Genomic DNA, 24,813 nt, shown 5'->3' on the forward strand with positions numbered 1-24,813 from the left:
TAGAGTAATCTTGAAGTAGAAATAGAAAAATTGATGAAGTATAACTATAAATCCATGAGATTAACTTTTTAAAATGTTATACTCTACTAGCTGGTTGAAATCTCAAATAACTAAGGAAATAAAGGTTCAAGCTTCTGAGCAAATCAATTTATTAAGCAATGTATTCCAATTGCATAACAAATGAGGACAAGGCCTTTTTAGCTTGACACTTGATCTAGAATACCAGAGGAAACAGATTTTTATACATTTAAAAAAATAGAATATCAACCAGGATACAAAATTAGATAATCTAGTTTCTAATTGGAAGAAAAATTAAGAATTTTCAGAGTTGGGAGGGGAAGAACAAAGAAATACACTTCCTTGAAATCAGAAAAGACGTGTCTCACTCACACCAGCCCAAATGTCTCTAATGAATCAAAGGAACAAGGAAACAAGAACTGGTTGACTACTACAGGGCCAGTTTTCAGATAGTACATATGGGTTGCTTGAACGGTATAATTTGTATCTGACTTAATTTCTGGTCAGCATAACCTATTCACTTATCTCTAAGCAGTAGATAGTGAAAGCCCAGTTTCCCAATCACACAGCACTAGGTTCAAACAGTGCAATTATGTTTTCTCACAATTCTCATAACTTAATAAAGTTTACTCATATGAAGAAATTGGACTAAACTCACAATTGAGCAAAAGGGGAACTGAATTAGTTCCAGAATTGTCACAAGCTGTTGACATTGTGGTTCAATCAATTTCCACAATTCCCCCAGTACCTAAAAGATTTATGTTTTCATCAGTATAGATAGACTCTTTAGCCATATAAATAATAACTTCTCAGTTATATAATAGATAGTTGGAGCTTTTGAATGGAACAAGATTCATTACATAGGCACCAATTTAATAATGAGTCCTTCTAAAGTTACATAGAGTGATCCATAGAGGACAGACCATAATATGACCATGCTGAAAGTATTTCCAGCATGGAAGTAGCTGACTAGACTTTTGAGATGCCGGCATAACCTTTGAAATTTGATTATCCCAACCATGTGATAAAACTTTGAAGTAATGCTATCTAGGGGAAGGGGGGGAATTCAAACACAAGGCTTTGCAGGGGTTAATATTGAAAAATTATCCATGTATATCTTTTGACAATTAAAAAGCATTAATTAAAAAAATTTTTGAAATAAGACATCAGTTGAAGTTTAACAAATACAACAGAAAATACCCTATCCAAATAAGTTTTGATCTTTTCAGGCTTATCACTTTAGGCTTCTGTAAGCTTATTGTCATGATATTATCATTAAATAAAGAATTTGGAAAGTTCTCTTGGACTTATTTTGGGTCTGTACTACTTTATGTTAATAATCCTCATCTTTTAAGGATTAATTTTTGAAAATATCTAGGAATCATGTACAACCCTAAATAAGCCACCTTTCTTCTCTAAGACTCAGTTTCCTCATTTGTGAAATGAGAGTTGGATTAGTATTAAGAGTATAAAGCTAAAAGGAACCTCATAGACCTTCTAGTTCAACTCCTTCATTTAACAGATGGAAAAACTGAGGGCCAGGAAATTCTAAATGACTTTCCCAAAGTAACAGAAGCAAAATTTGAACCCAGATCCTTTGACTTTAAAGTCAGCACTCTTCACAATAATGCTGCCTTTACATTTATTTCTATGGTCCCTTGAAGAGGGTCACAGTCAGTGGGGAAACTCTGGGTAAGGAAGTTGGAATCTTTTACAAAATGTGAAGACATTGGAGTTGATTTGATCTGATTAGTATCTAAGTACTCAATGGAGTTCACAGGAGAGTTCAGGGCTAGTACGAGAGCTGAATTCACACCTTCCTTAGGACCAGAGAGCACTCTGGGAGATAACCCAGAATCCCTCTCCCTCCAGAAGGTGGAGTTAACCTTTGGGAGATCACATAAAGGAAGGAAGCTCTTGGAGCGAAAGAAGGAATTTCTCCGGAACATCAATAGGGCTCTGAGACAGAACACTCTGGAAGAAAAGACTACTTGCCACAGACTGGAGATTGAGAAGCCACGAGTCGGAGCTGACTGGAGACTGAAGAAAGCAGAGGCAAGAGCCAAGGACAAAACTACAAGATCTCTTGGAGCCAGGAAAACCACCAACAAAGGAATAAGATCCTTCAGCCCAGAGGGAATCTGCTAACAATGTCTGGTTCAGCACCCCATATCCCCAAGGGCTCCCAGCCTTCCTGAGAAGTCAGGGGGCAGTGACACCCAGTGTTGTGATTGAAGCAGAGTGATACCAAGTGTAAAAGAATGAGACCAAGTGTCAAAGAGTGATACAAGGTGGCAAACTACATACAATAGCAAGTTGTTTATGTGGTCCCACATGCGCAATGTTGTTTTTGTTACCTTATGTGAAGGGGAACATCCTTGAAATAAATGGACTCCATTTTTCCACCATCCTCATCAGTTCTCCACCAGTACATTTTAATCACCTTGGCGTGGGGGCTCTAGAAAGCAGTGGTACACTTTGTCACCCAAACTTGGGGGCTCTAGAAAGCAGGATATTTTAATCACCTCAACATGGGGGCTCTAGAAAGCAGTGGTGTTTTTTTCACCCCAACTTGGGGGTTCTAGAAAGCAGGACACAACAATCCCTTTTAATTTAATAGTCTCTAATTATATGTTTGATGAATAAAGTTGTTTATGAAGTTGGGCCATATAATTTCATTGAGGGATTGAGGTAGGAATGAGGAAGTACTACAGAGCAAGAGAATAATATTGTGTAACTTAAAAACTATTTTTGATGGCTCATATACCTATGATAAATCGCATAGGTTTGCACCTCTGTGGGTTCAGTGTCAAGACATGACAGTGATTAATAGAATCAAGTTGGAAGGAGACTACTTTTAAAAAGAGGGGAACTAGTACATTTAAAAATCTGTGTATTTTTTTATTGTTTTTGAGAATGTTCTAGCCAACTTGTCTTTTTCTGAAGTTCTCATTTCACTCTGTTCATTTTGGCTTAATGAAATAAATTGATACTTCAAGTCTCAGTTAGAAAACTTCAAAGAGCAACTGGAATATTAATAGAACAGACTGTGTTGTAACCAGAAGTTTTAGAGGAAGAGAAAAAGTAGAACATCAGTGACCTAATAGCATTAGATATGCTTCCTGGACAACTGACATCAAGAGAACTATACATAAACAGTTGATTTCCCAATCCCATAAATTCAAATCTCATGGATTGACAATCTGCAAAACCCTGAATTTTCAGGCAGGATTTAGGTTGGAATATCAAATGTCTTTATTAAAACTCAATTAATTGATATGAAATAAAGTCATCATAGCTTACCTAGTCAGATATGGTTCTCTCCTTAGTATTAATGCTGGGACTTATAATATAACAAGTACTTTGAACAAAGACCACTAGAAGAATCTACAAAATATCAGTTAGGATATATACTTACTAATATAATTACTTTTATAGCAAGAATTGCTTACCTTATTTTTTCTCTTTCTTCTGCTCTTTTACTAGGAAACTGCCCATTTAAATATATATAGTTGGGGGGAAGCATCTTAGGACATTATCTCTTACAGTTTCATGTCTGGAAAAGTTTCCTAGTGTAAAAGGGGGTTTGATGGTCAGGAATCACATAAGGGCATGTCCTAAGAAATGCAGACTAATAACAAACTATTTACAATCATTAATTAACATTTTAAACTATTAGGATGTGAGATTGTTTAAAATGACCAGTAATAAGAGAAATGCAAATAGGAGCAACTCTGCTCTAGTCCAGCTTTTTATTAGTAGACTAATAACAATCTAATGTGCACTTTTGCAAACCCTATCTTGACATTTGTCTTTGTCAGCATTGTTTCATAATGGGGCGGAGCCAAGATGGTGGAGAGCAGACACGACTCCCTATAACTTCTTTTTCTCAAACCAACAGCTGATTAAGCCTCTAAACTGGTTTTGAAGTCAAAGAATCCACAAATATTTGGAGTACAACACATTTCTAGAAGAAGATATCTTGGAAGAACTTCAGAACAGGTCTGGGCAGGGGGATAGTCTGTCAAACCCAGACTGCAGCATAGGGTTACCAGGGCAAGGAGCTGGGGAAGGGAGTCAGAGCATTGTAGCCTTCACTTACCTGGGAATCTTCTGTAAGTCTCTTAGGCCACTCTGTTTTGGTGGCAAGCAAGTGGTCTGGCACATTTGTCTTTTGTAAAAGACAAATTGTAAACCACTGAGCCCAAAAGAATGCCAGATCTAGCCACCATCACCCAGCACTGGAAATCAAACAGCAGAACTGCCCCAGGGCAAATCAAAGCAGCTGTTGCTCCCTTGCATTAAACAGACTTCAAGCCTTGAAAAAATGAACAAACAAAAGAAAAAAGAACTCTCACCATAGACAGCTTTTATGGAGAGAAAGAACAGACCTCAAATTCTGTAGTTCCTAAAGGCAAAGCAACTCCAGAAAAAGCCCCAAAGAGAGACATGAGCTTTCTTCAAATATTGCATAAAGAATCTTAAAAGAGAGTCAGAAGAAAAATGGGGAAATTAAATGAGATCCTTGCAAGAAAGAATGGAAAAAATGGAAAAAGAGTTCAAAGAACAAAAAAAAAAAATTAATTGGCCAATTGCAAAAAGAGCTAAAAAATGTAACTGAAGAAAATAATACACTAAAAGTTAGAATCAAACAAATGGAAGTGAATGACTTAATAAGACTTAAAGAATCAGTCAACAAAAACAAAATAATGAAAACATAGAAGAAAATATGAAATATCTCCTAGGAAAATCAACTGACCTAGAAAATAGATCTAGGAGAGACAATTTTCCTGAAAGCCATGATGAAAAAAAGAACCTAGACATTACCCTTACTGGAAATAATAAAACTGCCTCTATGTTTTTAGAATTAGAAGGTAAAATAGCCATCAAAAGAATCCACCCATCACCTCCAAAAAGAGAGTCCAAAATTAAATCCCCAAGGAATAAAGGCTAAATTTCAGAACTATTGTTCACAATTAGGATTACCCAGGACCTAACAGCTTCCACCTTAAAGGATGGAAGGACCTGGAATCTGATATTCCAAAAAGTAAAGGAACTGGGATTAAAGCCAAGAATAAACTATCTAAAGCATTATCTTTCAGGGAAAAAGATGGACATTCAATAACATAGGTGAATTTCACCTATTTCTAATGAAAAGACCAGAACTGAACAAAAAAAAAATTGATCTTCAAACACAGAACTCAAGAGAAGCATAAAAAGTTAAAAAGGAAAGAACTTTTTGAGCAACTTCAAAACTATATTGAGAACTATATTTCTGTTATGGATATACTTAAAGAATGTGAGTATAATTTGATTTTATTATAATATGAAAAAGAAATTAGAGATGGAAAGGGGATCATACTGGCAGAAGAGGAAAAAGGAGGTAAAATAAGGAAAATTATACCTCACTATGAGGTTCTATTACAATTGAGGGAAAAAAGAGAGGGGAGTGAGCATTGTATGAAAGTAACTGTCATCAGATTTGGCTCTAAGAGAGTATCAGACATATTTGGTTATCACAAAGAAATTTGTTTCACCTTATAGGGAAGTAGGAGGGAAAGGGGGGAAAGAAAGGGAAAGACTAATATAAAGGAAAACAGAAGAATTAGGAGAAAGATGTAAAAAGGGGGGACTCTAAAGAGGGTGGACTATTTAAGGGAGGTGGTCATCAAAAGCAAAATACTTGGGAAGAGGAAAGGGAAAGAGAAAAGAGAAAAGCACAACTTAGGGTATAAAAGATGGCAGGAAATACAAAATTAGTTATTTTAAATGTGAATGTAAATAGAATGAACTACTCCATAAAATGGAAGCAGATAGTAGGCTGGTTTAAAAGCCATAACCCTACAATATGTTGTTTACAGGAAACACATTTAAAGCATATTGATACATACAAAGTAAAGGTAAAGGGCTGAAGCAGAATATATTATGTTTCATGTAAAGAAAAAAAAAGCAGGGGTAGCTATCCTGATCTCAGATCAAGTACAAGCAAAGATAGATCTAATTAAAAGAGATAAGGAAGGAAACTATATCTTGCTAAAGGGTACCATAGATAATGAAGCAATATCAATACTAAACATATATGCACCAAATGGTATATAGTATGGAAATTCCTACAGGAGAAGTTAAGAGAGATGCAAGAAGAAATAGACAGCAGAATTATACTAGTGGGGGATCTCAACCTTGCTCTCTCAGAACTAGATAAATTGAACCACAATATAAGTAAGAAATAAGTTAAGGTGGTAAACAAAATGTTAGAAAAGTTAGAGGTGATAGATCTTTGGAGAAAATTAAATGGAGACAGAAAGAAGATTATTTTTCCTCATGGTTTGTGGAACTTATACAAAAAGTCACCATGTTGTTAGGGCATAAAACCCTCAAAATCAAATGCAGAAAGGCAGAAAGAGTAAATGTATTTTTTTTCAGATCATGATGCAATAAAAATCACATGCAATAAAAGGCTAGGAGAAAATACACCAAAAAGTAATTGGAAACTAATTTATCCTAAAGAATAAATGGGTAAAACAGCAAATCACAAATATAATTAATAATTTCATTCAAGAGAATGACAATAATGAGAAAATATACCAAAATTTGTGGGATGTAGCCAAAGAGGTAATAAGGGAAAATTGTATATATCTAGATGCTCACTTGCATAAAATAGAGAAAGAGAAGATCAATGAAGTGAGCTTGCAACTAAAAAAGCTAAAAAAAGAACAAATTTAAAACCCCCAATCAAATACCAGACTTGAAATTCTAAAAATAAAAAGATATTAATAAAATTGAAAGTAAAAAAAATATATTGAAGTAATAAATAAAACTAAGAGTTGGCTTTATGAAAAAACTCCACAAAATAGATAAACCTTTAGTAAATTTGATTAGAAAAAATAAAGAGGAAAAGCAAATTGTTAGTCTCAAAAATGAAAAGGGAGGACTTTCCATCAAAGAAGAGGAAATTAGCAATAATTAGGAGTTACTTTGCCCAACTTTATGCCAATAAATTTGATAACCTAAGTGAAATGGAGGAATACTTACAAAAATATAGATTGCCCAGATTAACAGAGGAGAAAATAAATTACTTAGTCACATTTTATTTTATTATTATTATTTTTAGTTTCCCAGTATTCTTTTTTTAAATTTATTTATTTAATAGCCTTTTATTTACAGGTTATATGTATGGGTAACTTTACAGCATTAACAATTGCCAAACCTCTTGTTCCAACTTTTCACCTCTTACCCTCCACCCTCTCCCCCAGATGACAGGATGACCAGTAGATGTTAAATATATTGAAATATAAATTAGATACACAATAAGTATTTAGTCACATTTTAGAAAAAGAAATAGAACAAGCTATTAATCAACTCCCTAAGAAAAAATCTCCAGGACCAAATGGATTTATATGTGAATTCTACTAAACATTTAAAGAACAATTAATTCCAATACTATCTGAAAAAATAGGGAATAAAGGACTTCTATCAAGTTCCTTTTATGGTACTAAAATACCTAAACCAGGTAGGTCCAAAACAGAGAAAGAAAATTATAGACCAATCTCTCTAAGGAATATTGATGCAAAAATCTTAAATAAAACATTAGCAAAGAGATTACAGAAAATCATCCCTAGGATAATGTACCATGACCAAGTAGGATTTATACCAGGAATTCAGGACTGGTTCAATATTAGGAAAACTATTGGCGTAACTGACCATCTAATTAACAAATTAATAAAAATCATATGATTATCTCAATAGATGCAGAAAAATCATTTGATAAAATCCAACACTCATTCCTATTAAAACACTAGAGAGTATAGGAATAAATGGACTTTTCTTTAAAATAATCAATAGAATCTATTTAAAACCATCAGCAAGCATCATATGTAATGGTGATAGACTGGAACCATTCCCAATAAGATCAGGGGTGAAACAAGGTTGCTCACTTCACCATTACTATTCAGTATTGTATTAGAAACACTGGCTTTAGCAATAAGAGAAGAAAAGGAGATTAAAAGAATTAGAGTAGGTAATGAGGAAACCAAATTATCACTCTTTGCAGATGATATGATGGTATATTTAGAAAATCCCAGAAAATCTACTAAAAAGCTATTAGAAATAATCCACAACTTTAGTGAAGTTACAGGATACAAAATAAATCCACATAAATCATCAGTATCTTTATACATCATTAACCAAATCCAACAGCAAGAGATACAAAGAGAAATACCATTTAAAATAACTGTTGATAGTATAAAATATTTGGGAATTTATCTCCCAAGGGAAAATCAGGAACTAAATGAGCAAAACTACAAAACACTTTTCACACAAATAAAGTCAGATCTAAACAATTGGAAAAATATCAAGTGCTCTTGGATAGGTTGAGCAAATATAATAAAGAAGACAATACTACCTAAACCAATCTATTTATTTAGTGCTATACCAATCAAACTCCCAAGAAACTATTTTACTGATCTAGAAAAAAACAACAAAATTCATCTAGAAGAACAAAAGGATAAAGAATAATAAAAAAAATTCTAATGAAAGTGGCCTAGCTTTACCAGATATAAAATTATATTATAAAGCAGCAGTCATCAAAACTATTTGGCACTGGCTAAGAAACAGAGTAGTTGATCAGTGGAATAGGTTAGGTTTACAGGACAAAATAATCAATGACTATAGCAATCTAGTGTTTGACAAACCTGAAGACTCCAACTTTTGGGATAAGAATTCACTATTCGATAAAATCTGCTGGAAAAAATGGAAACTAGTACGGTACAAACTAGGCATTGACCCATGCCTAACATCATGTACCAAGATAAAGTCAAAATGGGTTCATGATCTAGACATAAAGAATGATATTATAAATAAATTAGAAGACTATAGAATAGTTTATCTCTCAGATCTATGGAGAAGGAAGGAATGTGTGACCAAAGAAGAAATAGAGATCATTATTGATACAAAATAGATAATTTTGATTATATTAAATTAAAAAGCTTTTCTACAAACAAAACAAATGCAGACAAGTTTAGAAGGGAAGCAACAAATTGGGAAAAAACATTTTTACATTCAAAGGTTCTGATAAAGGCCCCATTTCTAAAATATATAGAGTATTGATTCAAATATATAAGAAATCAAGCCATTCTCCAATTAATAAATGGTCAAAGGATATAAACAGACAATTTTCAAATGAAGAAATTGAAACTATTTCTAGTCACATGAAAAGATACTCTAAATCACTATTTATAAGAGAAATGCAAAGTAAAACAACTCTGAGATACAACTACACATCTGTCAGATTGGCTAAGATGACAGGTAAAGATAATGGCTATTGTTGGAGGGGATGTGGGAAAACTGGGACACTGATACATTGTTGGTGGAACTGTGAACAGATCCAACCATTCTGGAGAGAAGTTTGGAACTATGCTTAAAAAGTTATTAAACTGTGCATATCCTTTGACCCAGCAGTGTTTCTATTGGGCTTATATTCCAAAAAGATCTTAAAGGAGAGAAAGGGACCCACATATGCAAAAATATTTCTGGTAGCCCTTTTTGTAGTGGTTAGAAACCGGAAATTGAATGGATGTCCATTAGTGGAAGAATGGCTGAATACGTTATAGTATATCAATGTTATGGAATATTATTGTTCTGTAAGAAATGACTAACAGGATGATTTCAGAAAGGCCTGGAGAGACTTACATGAACTGATGCTGAGTGAAATGAGCAGGATCAGGAGTTCATTATACATGGCAACAACAAGACTATATGATGATCAATTCTGATGGACGTGGCTCTCTTCAACAATGAGAGAATTCAAACCACTTCCAATTGTTCAGTGATGAAGAAAGCCATATACATCCAGAGAGAGGTCTGAAAACTGAGTGTGGATCACAATATAGCATTTTCACACTTTCTGTTGATGTTTGCTTGCACTTTGTTTTCCTTCTCAGGTTTTTTTTTCTTTTTAGATCTGATTTTTCTTGTACATCAAGATAACTGTATAGATATGTATACATATATTGGATTTAACAAATATTTTAATATATTTAATATGTATTGGACTATGTTCTATCTAGGGGAAGGGGTGGGGAAAAGGTGGGAAAAATTTGAAACAGAAAGTTTTGCAAGGATCAATGTTGAAAAATTATCCATGCATATGTTTTGTAAATAAAAAGCTTTAATAAAAAAGCATTGATTCATAATGAAAACTTCTAGAGAGCAGTGTGATTGTTCTTTACTCAACAAACATTTTGTTATAATTTTTAAAAAATAATTAGCCTCAGTATAGTTCTTTTACATTAGCAAAGCACTGTAATTCATTATCTCTTATGAATGCTGATAATAATCTGATGAGACAGGTGCCATTATCATCCCCATTTTACAAATGAGAAAACTGAGATTGGGAAAAGTTAAATGATTTACTCAGCTAGTGAGCATCTAAGGTGGGTTTTGATTCTTGTTTTCTTTTTTTATAATAATGTTTAATTTTTCCCTATTACAATTAAAGACATTTTTAACACTCATTTTTTTAAAATTAAGATATGAATTCTCTTCCCCCCGCCTTTCCCCTCTCTTCTCCCTGAGAGAGCAAGTAGTTTGATAAAGGTTATATATGTAAATCATGTAAAATATATCTCCTTATTATTTCCCTTTATTTTTCATAAATCCAAGTTTTCTGCTTTATCCAGTATTGTACTTTCAGTTAGGAAAAAAAAAGTTTCATTAATCCAAAAAACCATCATTAAGTGCATATCATGTGCAATTCATGGAGATAAGTTCTAGAAAGATAAAAACTCAATAAGTAAGTGTAATGTTCTCTCTAAAAGGTAATGTTCTCTGTTGAGGTTTTCTTAAGGTCTTTGGAGGCATTCTTCATTTCAGTTCAGTAATCACACAAGTACAGCCAAGTGTTAAAGTCCAAATCCTTTATTGTCTCTTTCAAAGTCTTGTCTCCTTTCTTGTGGCCCGATTAACTTTCTTAGAGGTCTATCTCTCTCCTTGGTTCTGAGAGCTTGAGCTTCTATCTCCTTCTTTGCTCTCTGAATCTCTTCAAATCCAAAGGTTTATGCTTCAGCCTCCAGCCACCACAAAGGTGGATGATGGGATGAATTTGTCTCAGCCTCTGAGAGCTTCTAGTGTCCTCGTCTACCCTGGCCCTGAGAGCTTCTAGCTTATATGCTCTACACTGAATATAAATCAATCATTATATCACTAGGAAACCATTATTTGTTGTAAGATTAAGTCTGTCACACTGAACCATACTAAACTAGACGGTTACATTGTCTCCTTAATTCTATTGACATAGCTCCTTGTTTCAAGTTCAGAGTTCTGGCCCATAACAAGTAAGATTATCACTTTAGTCAAGTAATTGACAATATAGTAAGGAAGGATGTTTCCCTCTCAGAACTCAACATATGATCACCTCATCTACTGCAATAATGTGAGATTATGGCTTTTTTTCCTTTTTTTCCAATTTCAATAGTACTGAGACTGATTTTTTTTGTTTCTGATTTCGAACAGAGAGACAGACAGACAAACAGAGACAGAGAGACAGAGAAACAGAAAGTTACGTAGATCATATCTAGATTGTGGAGAGTCCTAAAAATCCTGATAATGCATCTTCAAGGGAAGCATCATTTATACCTTTGCTATATGGAGGGAAGGGGGAGTAGTATATACTCCTTCGAGTTAAAATAATGGCCACCATGCAACCTTTTGCTTTTGTTATTGATTCTGAAATGTACTTGAATGAAAATGTATGTCTTCTGAATAATCTGGCTTTGCAAATGTCAAATAGAATGGTATTCATTTTCTCAGACTCGTTATGGGCTGCCTAAAGCAAGTGTGATATAATCTCCTGCCCACAGATGTTCCATCCATTTATCTTAGACTCATAGGGTTAGATAGCCTGGAAACATTTGTTTAATACTTTGTCCCTTCAAGGTGCAGTTCTACTGTTGTACTTGTTAGGAAGAGAAGATAGTGTAGGATAGACCTTATACCCCTAAGGCTCTTCATTCTGGAAATGGGTTTCAAAACTGGAATAACTTTAAGTGATATTATTAAACTTTGCATATTAATAAGTTGAATTAAGTCAATAATCATATTAAGTGCTCACTATGTATCAAACACTGTGCTAAGCTTTGGAAACACAAATAAAGACAAACAATTGCAGTTCTAAAAGAGGGCACAGATTAAGAAGGGAGACAACATGCTAACAATCTTGTACATCTAAGATATATCAAAAATGGATTGGAGGTAATCTCAGAGGAAAGACTACTTTTAAAAGGTTGAATTTTAGCTGGAACTTGAAGAAAGGCAGGGAACTAAGGAGGTGGAAAGAAGGAATCAGAATATTCTAGGCATGTAGAACAGTTAGTCAAAATGCATGGAACAAAAAGATATTTTGTGTGAGGAAAGAGTCCATTGTCATTAGGCAGAATATATGCCAGGGATTGATTACCAGGGTAATGTATTAGAAGACTGAAAAGACAGAAAGCGGTCAAATTCTGAAGTACTTTGCATGCCAAACAAGTGATTTCATATTTCATCCTGGCAGTTATAGAGGGTCCCAGGAGTTCACTGAACAGAGGGAAGTGATGTGCTCAGTCTTGCACTTTAGAAAAATTAATTTGAGATCTTAATGAAAGGTTAACTGAAGTGGGGAGAGTCTTGAGACAAGGAAACCACCAAGAAGGCTATTGAAATATTCTACGTGTGAGATTATAGGGACCTATGCTAGAGTGGTGGTAGGGGCACATCAGAAAAGAGGGGTTTATGTACAAGACATTGCAAAGGCAGAAGCAACAGAATTTGGCAATAAATTGGACATGGGAGTAGGGAGACTGAAACTTATGTGGAGGCATTGGGGAAACAAACTGTAGACAAGGACCTGAAGATGAGTGAGAGTGGGAAGATGAAGTGATAATCTCATGGAGAAGATGGTATGGAAGAGATTATTTGTATCTATTGAAAACTTTGCCTTGGCAAGAAGAAAGATTACAGTACAACTTCATATGAGACAAGGGTTAAGGAGAGGGTAATGGTGGAGGCTTCTGAATGGTGTGAGATGAGGAGGAAATGAGAAAAGGGAGTCCTTGGTGACCAAACTCAATTTTTGCATTGAAATGAAGCAAGATTCTCAGTTAAAAGATTGGAAGATGGGAAGCCTTATAGTGTCTGAGAATGAAAAGGTTTGGGAAATGACTGTGGCAAGTAGGTCAGTTTACCAATTAGGGAAGTATAAAAGTATTGTCTTGTCCTCAAATGGAGGATCCATTTGAGATCGTGTAACATAAATTTGTAGGGGATCCAGCAAGTTGAACACTTGGCATTTATACTCATATCCCTCTGCTATTAAACATCTAAGAGGTACATGCAGAGAAAGATTCTAAAATTTTCATTTTATCAATAGCCAAAGTAAGATGGATGCAGAATTAAACCATTTATGTAAAGTTATTTCATTTGGAGGACATTTGTTTAAGGACATAAGTTTAAGTTTGAGAACATTTGAATTAACCTGTTAAAACTCCCATGTAAAACTAGTACAGCTGGGATCAAGTAGTTTGTAAACATGACCATTGATATATTTTCTTTTCTCTCTTTTTTAGTTAAAAAGACAGTATCCAAGGAGATTTTGATTTTTTTTGTTACTATTAATGTACTTATTACTTGTTCATGTTCATATTACTATATAGAAATGGTGGACACTTGACCAAAATTTTTTGGATTTGTTTGCATCTAGTCATGCGATTTCATAATAGGAAGTTCTTAATCAGGGAACCCCCTGTACAATGCAGGATAGCCTTTATTCTTGAATTTACCAGTTTAGACAGATGCACTAAAAAACTGAGTGATTAAGTGACCTGCCTAGAATTACATAGTCAATATATGTCAGAGGCAAGTACTGAAGCCTGATCTCATGACTACAGGTTGACTCTCTATGCATTATACAAAGTTGAGTCTCTTTGCAAGAAATAGAGTGCATCTAATGAAAGTTAATGATGATAATAATAATAATAATATATTTTCCTTTTCCTTCCCTCTTATAAATCTGATTAAGAATGAGTTAAATATAAAGAAGGGAGTGAAAGGAGTAAAAAGAATAAAGCTGTGAAAATTTACATATACATGAACACACAGATGTACATCAAACTAGAATCAACAGAAAATAGGGGGAAATGGGGAAATAGCTAGAAATTTCTAGTAATTCATAATTCAGAGGAGATAACTTCAGAGAAAACCAGTAAGAAATTTGTGTCCAGACAAATTAAAGAGTATTACACTGAGATGAGAGTTTGAAGCTAAAGGAATAGATGAAATAATCAAGGGGTAGGGGTAATGAAACCTAAGAATAATAAGTGTGCCTATATTTCATTTCTTTTTACAGCCCAGGGACACAAATGTGGGAAATATAAACTAAGATCCTAATACAAAAATACAGACTTCTGGATTAAGTTCAACAAGATGGAAATAGTTCTTTTGCAATATCAACGTAGATAGGTAGGCAGATAGGTAACTATTAGAATTCATAATAGAAGGGGCAGCTAGGTGGCGCAGTGGATAGAGCACCAGGCCTGAAGTCAAGAGGAGATCTGAGTTCAAATGTGGTTCAGACACTTAACACTTTTTAGCTGTGTGACCCTGGGCAAGTCATTTAATGCCAATTGTCTCAGCAAAATAATAATAATAATAATAATAATAATAATAATAATAATAATAATAAATAAAAGAATTAATCATAGAGATGGAGAGAAAAAAGCCTAGCACAGTCTTACAAATATCCTAGATTTGGGATTGGAGAAGATTTCAAGGGGTTTTAAAAAATGCAGATAGGAAGAAAGCATATTTTAAAACTTTACAGGGGAAGATGCAAGAGGAAGAGAAAACTATAAAGCATGAAATTCAAGTGATGAAAAGTTATATTCTATGAGTGAAAAAGTAATGGGATAGTTGTACAAAAGGACTAGTGAATCTACATTTGGAATTGACCAACTTAAGTTTTCTTTTAATCATGTAGATAAAAAGGAAGGCAACTAAATATAAATGCTGAAGTATGTCACAATCTTATAAGAATGCTGGTAAGGATATCAAGTTCAGGATAAGCTGAGGTTGGCATTGAATGCCAAGGCCAAAAGAAAGCGTTTTTTTTTTCCTGAGGCAACTGGAGTTAAGTGACTTGCCCAGGGTCACACAGCTAGGAAGTGTTACATGTCTGAGACCAGATTTGAACTCAGGTCTTCCCTGACTTCAGGGCTAGTGTTCTATCCACTGTGTCCCCTAGTTGCCCCAAGAAAAGGTTTGTTAAAAGACATATTAGTGAAAAGAGAATGATCAGTGAAGACATAGGACTGCTGTTAAGAAAGATAATACATTAGTAATGAACAGTAGAGAGAACTAAAATGATTTAATTTGTATTTTGTTTTCATTTTCTCTGAAAATGAAAATTATCTTTGGATTTAACAGGAGAGATCAAAAAAAGACTATTAGGGAATTGAAAACTTAAATCAGTTAAGGGGAAATAGAGCATCTAGTTGCCTTTGATAAGTTCATCCACAAGTGAATTGCATCCCAAGGCACTTTAATAACTCTCAGTTGTAATTGCTGTGAGGGGTGTAGTCACAATTGCCTCAGTGTCAGTTTAGAGGCAGAAGAGATATCATTTGTTGACTTTCTTAGGGATCTGTTCTTTATTTTCTGATGTTTAATATTTATATCAATGACTTTGATGAAAGTATAGATGACATACTTATCAAATTTTCATTATTGAATTAAAACAGCCCTCTCCAAAATTACTCAAACACAGCCTTCTCTGTAATGCTTGAGAAGAAAATTTCTCTCAACCTTTCTGCAGCATTTAAGACTATTGACCACCCATTATTCATTAATATTGTCTCTTCTCTAGGGATTTGTGACACTGTTCCCTCTTGACTCTTCTCCCACCTATTTGACCACTCTTTCCAATTTCTTTTGATATACAGGATCCTATATCACCAGGCTAGCCACAGAAAAATGAATTTTTCAAGTAATATGGTAATGCTAGTCCATTAGTACATAGAGGAATCTATAATCCACAGAGGTGAAAGAAATGCCAACAATGACAAAATTACAGATCTTTGAAATACTGGCATTATTTAGATATAGACTCCTAAATATTTGGTCCAGTTAGAAGACAAGATCTTTGAGGAAAGACATTATGTCTTATTTTATTATGAAATATATCTCTAGTACTAGTTTAGTACTTCTACATGATAGGCCTTTAATACACGTTTGTTGAATTACATCAGATTGAAACATTTAATTAACAATAATGGCTTCTTTTTTTTCCAGCTGAAGATAACAGCCTTTCCCAAAAGAGAAAGGTAACGGTTGAAGATCTATTCAGTCCTGACTTCAAAATTCATGATCCAGAGGCTAAATGGATAAGTGGTGAGTCTTGTGTATACATGAGAACCCCCTGCTCACAAAACTATATGTATCCTTGTTCCTTTTGCCTCCTCATGTTTACTCTTTTTTCTTACTTTCAGCTTAAAATTCTCTCTTACTTTTGTCCGTGTACTGTAGCTAATGAGTTCTTTCTGTGTTAGTCATCCTGTTATCACAATCAGAATCGGTAAATCTCATAACTCTGTTACTTTTTTTTTAATGTGTGTTGTTGCATCATGGTGCACTCACACAGCATTAACTTCATAAAAAAATGAGTCTTCTGATTATATTTGTGCAATGTGTCATCTTACTGAGACATTACTTTTTTTTTCCGGCAGAGGTGAAATGTTGCTAAGCAACATTATATTACAGAAAAACAGAGCTGAGCTTTTCCTTCCTTCCTTCTTCTTTCCTCACAAGTCACACATTCCTTGTCCTATATTCTGTACTTTTCTTTGCCCCCATTACCTATTACATATAGATGCCAAAATAAGGTAAACGGGGATACGATGATAAAAGAATGGCTCTGGAATACTGTCAAGATAACTAGGTCCGGGTATGCTAAGCCATACTAATATTCACATTTCCCCATTGAGATTTATTCTGATAAAATAAACATAAGGATGACAAAATGATGGTAAATAATAAACATTTAAGATTTTTAAAGTTTCTTCTATGACATCTTATTTGATACTTACAACAACCCTTTAAGGTGGATATTACAACAACATTTGCCACATTTAACATTTTTCTGTGACTTAACGGAAGTTAAATGCTCTCCTTGTGAATTAAATCTCAAGATCAGATTGTAATCCTGCTTCCAAAGTCAGGACATCTTCTTTTCCTCTTCTTCCTCCACTCAATGAAGATCAAAAAGAAGTGATCTGGGGGCAAGTCACTTCTCTACCAGTGCTTTTTTATATTAAATATTCACAGAATATTGCCCAAGGTAGATCAAGTGATTGCTTTATGTAATTGAATAAAAGTATTGGGAAACAAGCTCATTTTTTTCCAGGCTGCCAGAAAGCATCACTGGGACACCTTCAGTAGTAAATTGGATGACAAAGATGATATGTACTTCATTGCATGGCTTGAAATTTTGCTTGTGGGTCTCCAGAATTGAAAAGCTTTACATTACATGGAGTTTGAGGGATCTGCGTGTTGAATATGATTGCATCTATTTAAAAAGTTCTCTTCTTTTATGTTTTGTCAATGTTATGCCTAGGGAACTGTGGGCAATAGTTTTATCTGTGATTATGCTGTAGTCTCAGTATATTTTATCAATTGAATTATATAATCATTATTACCTTAAACAAATTTAGAGTCATATGTGAAAAAAGCTTGCAGCAGGAATATAATAGTGAACTTTACAGAGCTTTATTCATTGTTATGATCTGGTATTAGAAAAGACCTTAAAACTCATACATGCCCAAGGACCTTCTTTTAGCTCCAAAGACCTAACACATCTTTCCCTAAGTCACATAGTTAACAAGCAGTACAGTCAGTATTTTAACCAAAATCCTCTTTCTACCTCTTAATGTTTCACTGAAATTTTAAGTAGAATGGTCCAGGGGGAAAATGATGGTTCCTTTGAATTTGGTTTGACATAATGAGCTTTAATTAGTAATTAATTCAAAAAAGCATATCAACAAAAATTTATTTCCATTTAATATTTAAATATATGGATTTGGTGTTTGAGACACAAGAAGGACAGTTGATTTACCTTCCTAATTTTATATTTCTTTGGCTAATATAATCAAAGAAATTTGCTTTCATCTATATAGACCTACATACAGTAGTAGGCGATGGATCCAAAATATGCTCACAATTCAGGTGAAATCATGCCCAAACCAGCCCGACAAGCTTTAATTTTCTGAATTGACCACATAAGGAATACACATACCAATGAGCTCAGAGTTAGTCATGAACAGGGCATAATTGATATTGGCTAACTTATCAGTCTATTATACAAAGTTTTTCTTGACTTCTGCCAATACAGTGAATTCTATTCATTTTAATTAATTTTTTCTAGTAAATTTATTTATTTTTCATACCCATTACTTTATGAATCATGTTAGGAATCAGGGCAAAAGGGAAAAGCCATGGGAGACATTTTTTAAAAATTAAAAAGAAGTAAACATGGCCTGTGTTGATTTACATTTAGTCTCCTTGATTGCTTTTCTGGTTGCAGATGGCATTTTCTCTCCAAACTATATTGGGATTGCTTTGGACCACTGAAAAGAACCAAGCATTTAATGTTTGATCATTACACATACTTGCTGGTATTGTGTACAATGTATTCTTGGTTCTGCTTGTTTTACTCCCCATCAGTTTATGTCAATCTTTCCAGGCCTTTCAAAAATCAGTTTGTTCATCATTTTTATAGAATATTTCATTATCTTCACATACCACAACTTGTTCAGCCATTCCCCAATTGATGGGCATCCCTAATTCTTTGTTACCACAAAAAAGCTGCTACAAACATTTTTGCAATGTGGGTCCTTTTCCCTCTTTTATGATTTCCTTGGGATACAGACACAGTAATGACACTGCTGGGTCAAAGGCATAGTTCTGACATTATTTTCTAGTTTACCCAGCAATTTCTATAAAATAGTGAGTTCTTATTCCAGAAGTTAGAGTTTGGGGCTTTTTGAAATACTACATTACTATAGGTTTTGATTATTTTGGCATGTTTATCTAATGTATTTCACTGACCTATCCCTCTATTTCTTAGTCAGTACCAAATGATTTTAATGGCTTCTTAGTAATATAGTTTTAGGTTTGGTACTGCTAAGTCATCATCCTTTGTATTTTTTTCATGAATTCCCTTAATATTTTTGACCTTTTTTTTTCTTCCATATGAATTTTGTTAATATTTTTTCTAGTTCTATAAAATAACTTTTTGGCAATTTGATTGGTATGGAACTGAAGAAGTAGACCATTTTAGGCAGAATTGTCATTTTTATTATTTTAGCTTGGCCAACCCATGAGCAACTGATATTTTTCCAATTGTTTAGATCTGACTTTATTCGTATGAGAAGTGTTTTGTAATTCTGTTCATATAATTCTTGGGTTTATCTTGGTAGGCAGACCCCCAAGTATTTTATTTTGTCTACAGTAACAGTAATTTTAAATGAAATTTCTCTTTTTATATCTTGGTGATGGACTTTGTCAGTAATATGTAAAAATGCTGATTATTTGTGGGGGTTTATTTTATATCCTGCAATTTTGCTAAAACTGTTAATTATTTCCAGTAAGTTTTTGGATGATTTTTCTAGGATTCTCTAAGTTATCATCATATCTGCAAAGAATGATAGTTTTCTTTTCTCATTGCCTATTCTAATTCCTTTATTTTTTTTTCTTTTCTTATTGCTAAAACTAGACTTTCTACTACAATGTTGAATAATAGTAGTGATAATGGGCATCCTTGTTTCATCCCTGATCTTATGGGAATGGGTCCAGCTTCTCTCCATTGCTAATAATGTTTACTGTTAGTGTTAGATAATGCTTATTATTTTAAGGAGGTTCCCTTTATCCCTATGCTTTGTATGGTTTTTAAATAGGAATGGGTGCTATATTTTGTCAAAAGCTTTTTCTGCATCTTTTGAGATTATTGTTTGATTTCTGTTGGTTTTGTTATCGATATGGTCAATTATGGCAGTAGTTTTTTTTGATATTGAACCAGCCCTGAATTCCTGGTATAAGTCCCACTTGGTCATAGTATATTATTCTGCTAATAAATTGTTCTAATAATTTGCTAATCTTTTTATTTTAAAACTTTGTATCAATATTCATTAGGGATATTGGTCTGTAATTTTCTTTGTTTTGATTCTTCCTTGTTTAGATATCAGTACCATATTTGTGTTATAGAAAAAATTTGGCAATACTACTTCTTTACCTATTTTTCCAAATAGTTTACATAGTATTGGAAGTAATTGTTCTTTAAATATTTGGTAGAATTCACTTGTGAATCATCTGGCCCTGGAGATTTTTTTCTTAGAGAGTTCATTAATGGCTTGTGAAATTTCTTTTTTCTAAAATGGGACTATTTAATTTATTTCCTCTTATGTTAATCTGGGCAATTTATATTTTTGTAAATATTCATCCATTTCAGTTAGAAGTCAGACTTGCTGCTATACAGTTGGGCAAAAAAGTTCCTAATTATTACTTTAATTCTTTTTCATTTTTATTGTACATTTTTATTGCTGGTGATTATTTTTTCTTTCTTTTTTTCTAATTAAAGTAACCAAAAGCTTATTTTGTTTATTTTTTTTAATAAAACCAACTCTTAGTGTTATTAGTTCAATAGTTTTGTTATTTTCAATTTATTAATTAATCTCTCCTTTGAATTTCAGAATTTCTAATTTGGTATATAATTGGGCATTATTACTTTGTTCTTTTTCTAGCTTTTTTAGTTGCATGCCATTCATTGATTTCCTCTTTATTTTATTCATGCAGCTATTTAGAGATATAAAATTTCCCTGCCTTGGTTGCATCCCATAGGTATGTTGTCCCATTATTGTATCTTTCCCTGCCCCTTTATTGAATATTATTTTTATTGGATTTTGGTCTGAAAAGGAAACATTTATTATTTCTGCCTTCCTATATTTGAGTATGAGGGTTTTATGTTCTAATACATGGTCAATTTTTGTGAAGTGCTGTGTACTACTGAGAAAAAGGTATATTATTTTCTAGCCCTATTCAGTTTTCTCCAGAGATCTATATCTAGGTTTTCTAGCATTTCCTTATCCTCCATAGATCTTTCTTCTGAGAGGAGAAGGTTGAAGTCTTCTGCTAATATAGTCTTGCTATTTATTTGTTCAAATAACTGGCTTAAAATCTTTTCTAGAAATTTGTCTGTTTTACCACTTGGTGCATGCATATTTAGTATTCTTACTTTTTCATTTTTGCTTTATCTGAGATCAGAATTGCTATCCCTGTTTTTTTTTTTACTTCACCTGAAGCATAATGAATTCTGTTCCATCCTTTTACTTTTACTCTGTGTGTCTGTGTCAAATGTATTCCTTATAAACAACATATTGTAGGATTCTGTTTTTTATTTTAGTCTGGTATTAGTTTCCATTTATGGGAGAGTTCTTCTCATTCACATCGACAGTTATGATTATCAGTTTTGTGTTTCCCTCCATCCTATTTTCTCTCCTGTATATACTTTTGTTATTTCTTTCCACCGTATCCTTAGTCCTGCTTTTTATCCACCCCACCTACTACCTTATCTCCTGTCATTCCTACTCCCTTCTCTAGTAGTGTTTTTTTACCCAACCTACCCCCACTACCTTATCTTTTATCACCCCTTTTCCCCTAGTGTTTCTGCCGTCCCTTCTATCCTGCTATTCCCTTTCATTTCTTCTCTCCTCCTACTTCTTTATAGGGTTAAGTAAATCTCTATACCCAAAAGAATGATTAAATTATACCCTGTTCCACCCAAAAGAGATGAAATCAAGCTTCGGACAATGTTCATCCTCCTCCCTTTTTATCACTCACTTACAATATTCTTTTGGCCTTTTCTTGTAAACTTATTTGTAAACTCTCCTTTCCTTTTTTTTTTTCAAATACAGATCTTTTCCCACCCCTTAATGTCTTTTTCTTTGATGTCATCACATCAGAGTCTATTCATAACCACACCCTCAGTGAATGTGAAGCCCCATTTCTGTCTACCCAAGTGACAGATACAGTTGAAGTACACAATTTAACTTTTAAATAATATATATTTCCCGCATTTGCCTTTTTATTATGCTCTTGAGTCATGTGTTCATAAATTAGATTTTCTAATTAATTGTTTTTTTTCAGTAGAAATGATAGAAAATTACTTATTTCATTGTAGCTCCATCACCTTCCCTGAAATATGATGCAGAGACATACTGAGTAGTTAATTCTTGATTGTAACCCTAGGTCCCTTGCCTTTCAGAATATGGTATTTCCAGGCTCTCCAATCCTTTATTGTAGAAGCTGTCAGATCCTGGATAATCTTGACAGTTGTTCCTTGATATTTAAATTGTTCTTATCTGGCAGCCTGCAGTATTGTCTCCTTGAGCTTTTTATTCTGGAGTTTTGAAATAATTTCCTTAAGATTTTCCTTGTGGCCTTTCTGAAGATAACCATTGAATTCTTTCAATGAGTATTTATCACTCTGTTTCTAGAATATTGGGGCAGTTTTCCTTAATGATTTCTTGAAGAATATGCTGTCCAGCTCATTTTTTGGTCATAGTCTTCAATAGGCCAATAATTTTTAAATAGTCTCTTCTCAATCTATTTTCCAGGTCTACTGTTTTTACAATGAGATATTTCACAATTTTTTCCATTCTTTCATATGTTTTAGTTTTTTTGACTGATTCTTGCTGACTCACAGAGTCATTCACTTCCATTTGCCCTATTTTCATTTTTAAAGTGTGATTTTTTTTCAGTTAGCTTTTGTATCCCTTTTCCTGTTTGGTTAATTCTACTTTTGAAGGTGTTGCTTTCTTCAGACAATTCTTTCCTTCTTTTTTCAAGCTATTGAGTCTCTCATATATACCTCTCATTTCATTTGTCATTTTTTCTTCTACCTTTCTTATTTGCCCTTTAAAGTTTTTTATGAGCACTTCCAAGAAGGCTCCTTGGGCTTGTGACAAATTCATAACATTCTTTGAGATTTCTTTTGTGTACATTTTGTCCTTGTCTGAGTTTATGTTTTGGTTTGCCCTCTCACCGTACTAACTTTCTGTGGTCAACATTCTTTTCTGTTTCTTGCTCATTTTCTTAACTTTTCTTTTTTACTTTTGTAGTTGAGCTTTCTTTTTATGGTAAAGGGGGTGCTGTCCCAAGCTTCATGTGCAGCACTGAGCCTTGGCTTTGAGCACAGGGGTCCCTTGTGTATGCAGAGTATTTTTGCCTGTTCTTTTCATGAAAAATCCTGGTTTCCCAGAGTTTGCCTTCTGAGCTGACCTTCAAAAATAAACTGCTTGTTTTTGCTTTCTTCTGTGCCTTAAAAAACCTCTCTAATGATCCTCCTTTTTTGGATATTACTATTGCTAATTGTCTCCCCATTTAAAAATAGAGGGGGGGAGGCAAAACCAAATACATACAGTCAACAGTGAACAAATAAACACATTCAACCATAAGAAATACACATAGCTGTCCTGTCCAATGTCACAGAGTTTGTAAAGTTTTCAGAGTTGTGTTCATTTGCAATGTTATTATTATATAAATTATTCTTCTGGTTTTCACTCTGCCTCACTTCATATTTTTTTTTACTTTCTCTGAAATCTTTTTCATCATTTCTTATTAATTTAATTAATTTTTATATTATTTAATATTTTATTACATACCAAAATGTGTTTAATTATTTCCCAGTTGATGGACACACCCATTATTAGATTCCTGTTAATTTCTTTTTTCCCCCTTCTAAATGTTCTGTCAAGATCAGGAAGTTTATTTTCCTTGTGTGTGAAGACCGTGTATTTTAAAATCAGCCGGAGTCAGGAATTCAGGTTAGGGGAAAATCGTCAGTCTTTATTCTCAGTGAAGAAAGATTGGAGGTGGAAGAGAATGGGCAATAGCAATGTGTATAGCCGAGTCAAGAAGCTAGCTAGACCAGCAGTCACACGATCAGCAGCTAGGAGTATGGACCCCAGCTTCTCTTCCTGTCTCTCTCTCTCCACCCACCAAAATCGTCATTTCCTATACAACACATCAGGACTTGCACAGAGAGTGGGCAGGGACCATTCTTTATCCAATCATGTATATTAATTGAGTATAGCCCTCGTACTTGGGACCTCAGTGCATCAACTCAAACCTCAGCCCATTACACTTGTGTTTTCCCCTTATTTTTATTATCTCCTTTTATTCCATCTCTCTTTGTTCTTATTTGTTTTCCTGTTGAGTTTGATGTGTATCGAAATCAAACTGTGTGTGTGTGTGTGTGTGTGTGTGTGTGTGTGTGTATGTAATTATGTGTATGTGTGTGTTCAACTTTCCTTCATCCATTTTGAATAAAAGTGAAGTTCACCTATTGTCTATTCTCTTCACACTTTCAATTTATATAAATGAAGAAAGATACTTTTTGTATCCTTCTATATGAATATTTTTTCTTGCCTTATCTTATTTGTTAGGATTTTTCTCTGTTTTTAATTAGGAATGAGAAAAGGAGTATGTGGATCTTCTTATATATCCAGTTATAAGAAATATAAAGTTCTATTCCTTTTTATCCCTTTAAACATAAGTGTATTCCTCTTAACTTTCCCTTATTTTCCCCTCTTAAAACCATCAGACCAGAACCAATCTATTAAAAATTCTCCTGTTTTTCTGTTTGAATTTCCTCAGAACCCTTTAAAGACAGTAAAGTTCTGGCAACACATTTGCTTCTTCTTTCCATGTTAGGATGTT

General features: G+C 33.7%; 1 protein-coding gene across 5 annotated transcripts in view; it reads left to right on the top strand.

Moving 5' to 3' along the window:
* DPP6 (dipeptidyl peptidase like 6) overlaps nt 1-24,813 on the top strand; it is a 1,318,691-nt gene that overhangs the window by 790,251 nt on the left and 503,627 nt on the right. For all 5 annotated transcript variants that reach the window (XM_031941254.1, XM_031941257.1, XM_031941253.1 and 2 more), the window contains exon 3: nt 16,336-16,434. In XM_031941254.1, coding sequence (XP_031797114.1) covers nt 16,336-16,434 — 99 coding nt within the window. The remainder of the gene's footprint in view (nt 1-16,335; nt 16,435-24,813) is intronic.

This window comes from Sarcophilus harrisii, chromosome 5, assembly GCF_902635505.1.
Source record: "Sarcophilus harrisii chromosome 5, mSarHar1.11, whole genome shotgun sequence".
NCBI lineage: Eukaryota > Metazoa > Chordata > Mammalia > Dasyuromorphia > Dasyuridae > Sarcophilus > Sarcophilus harrisii.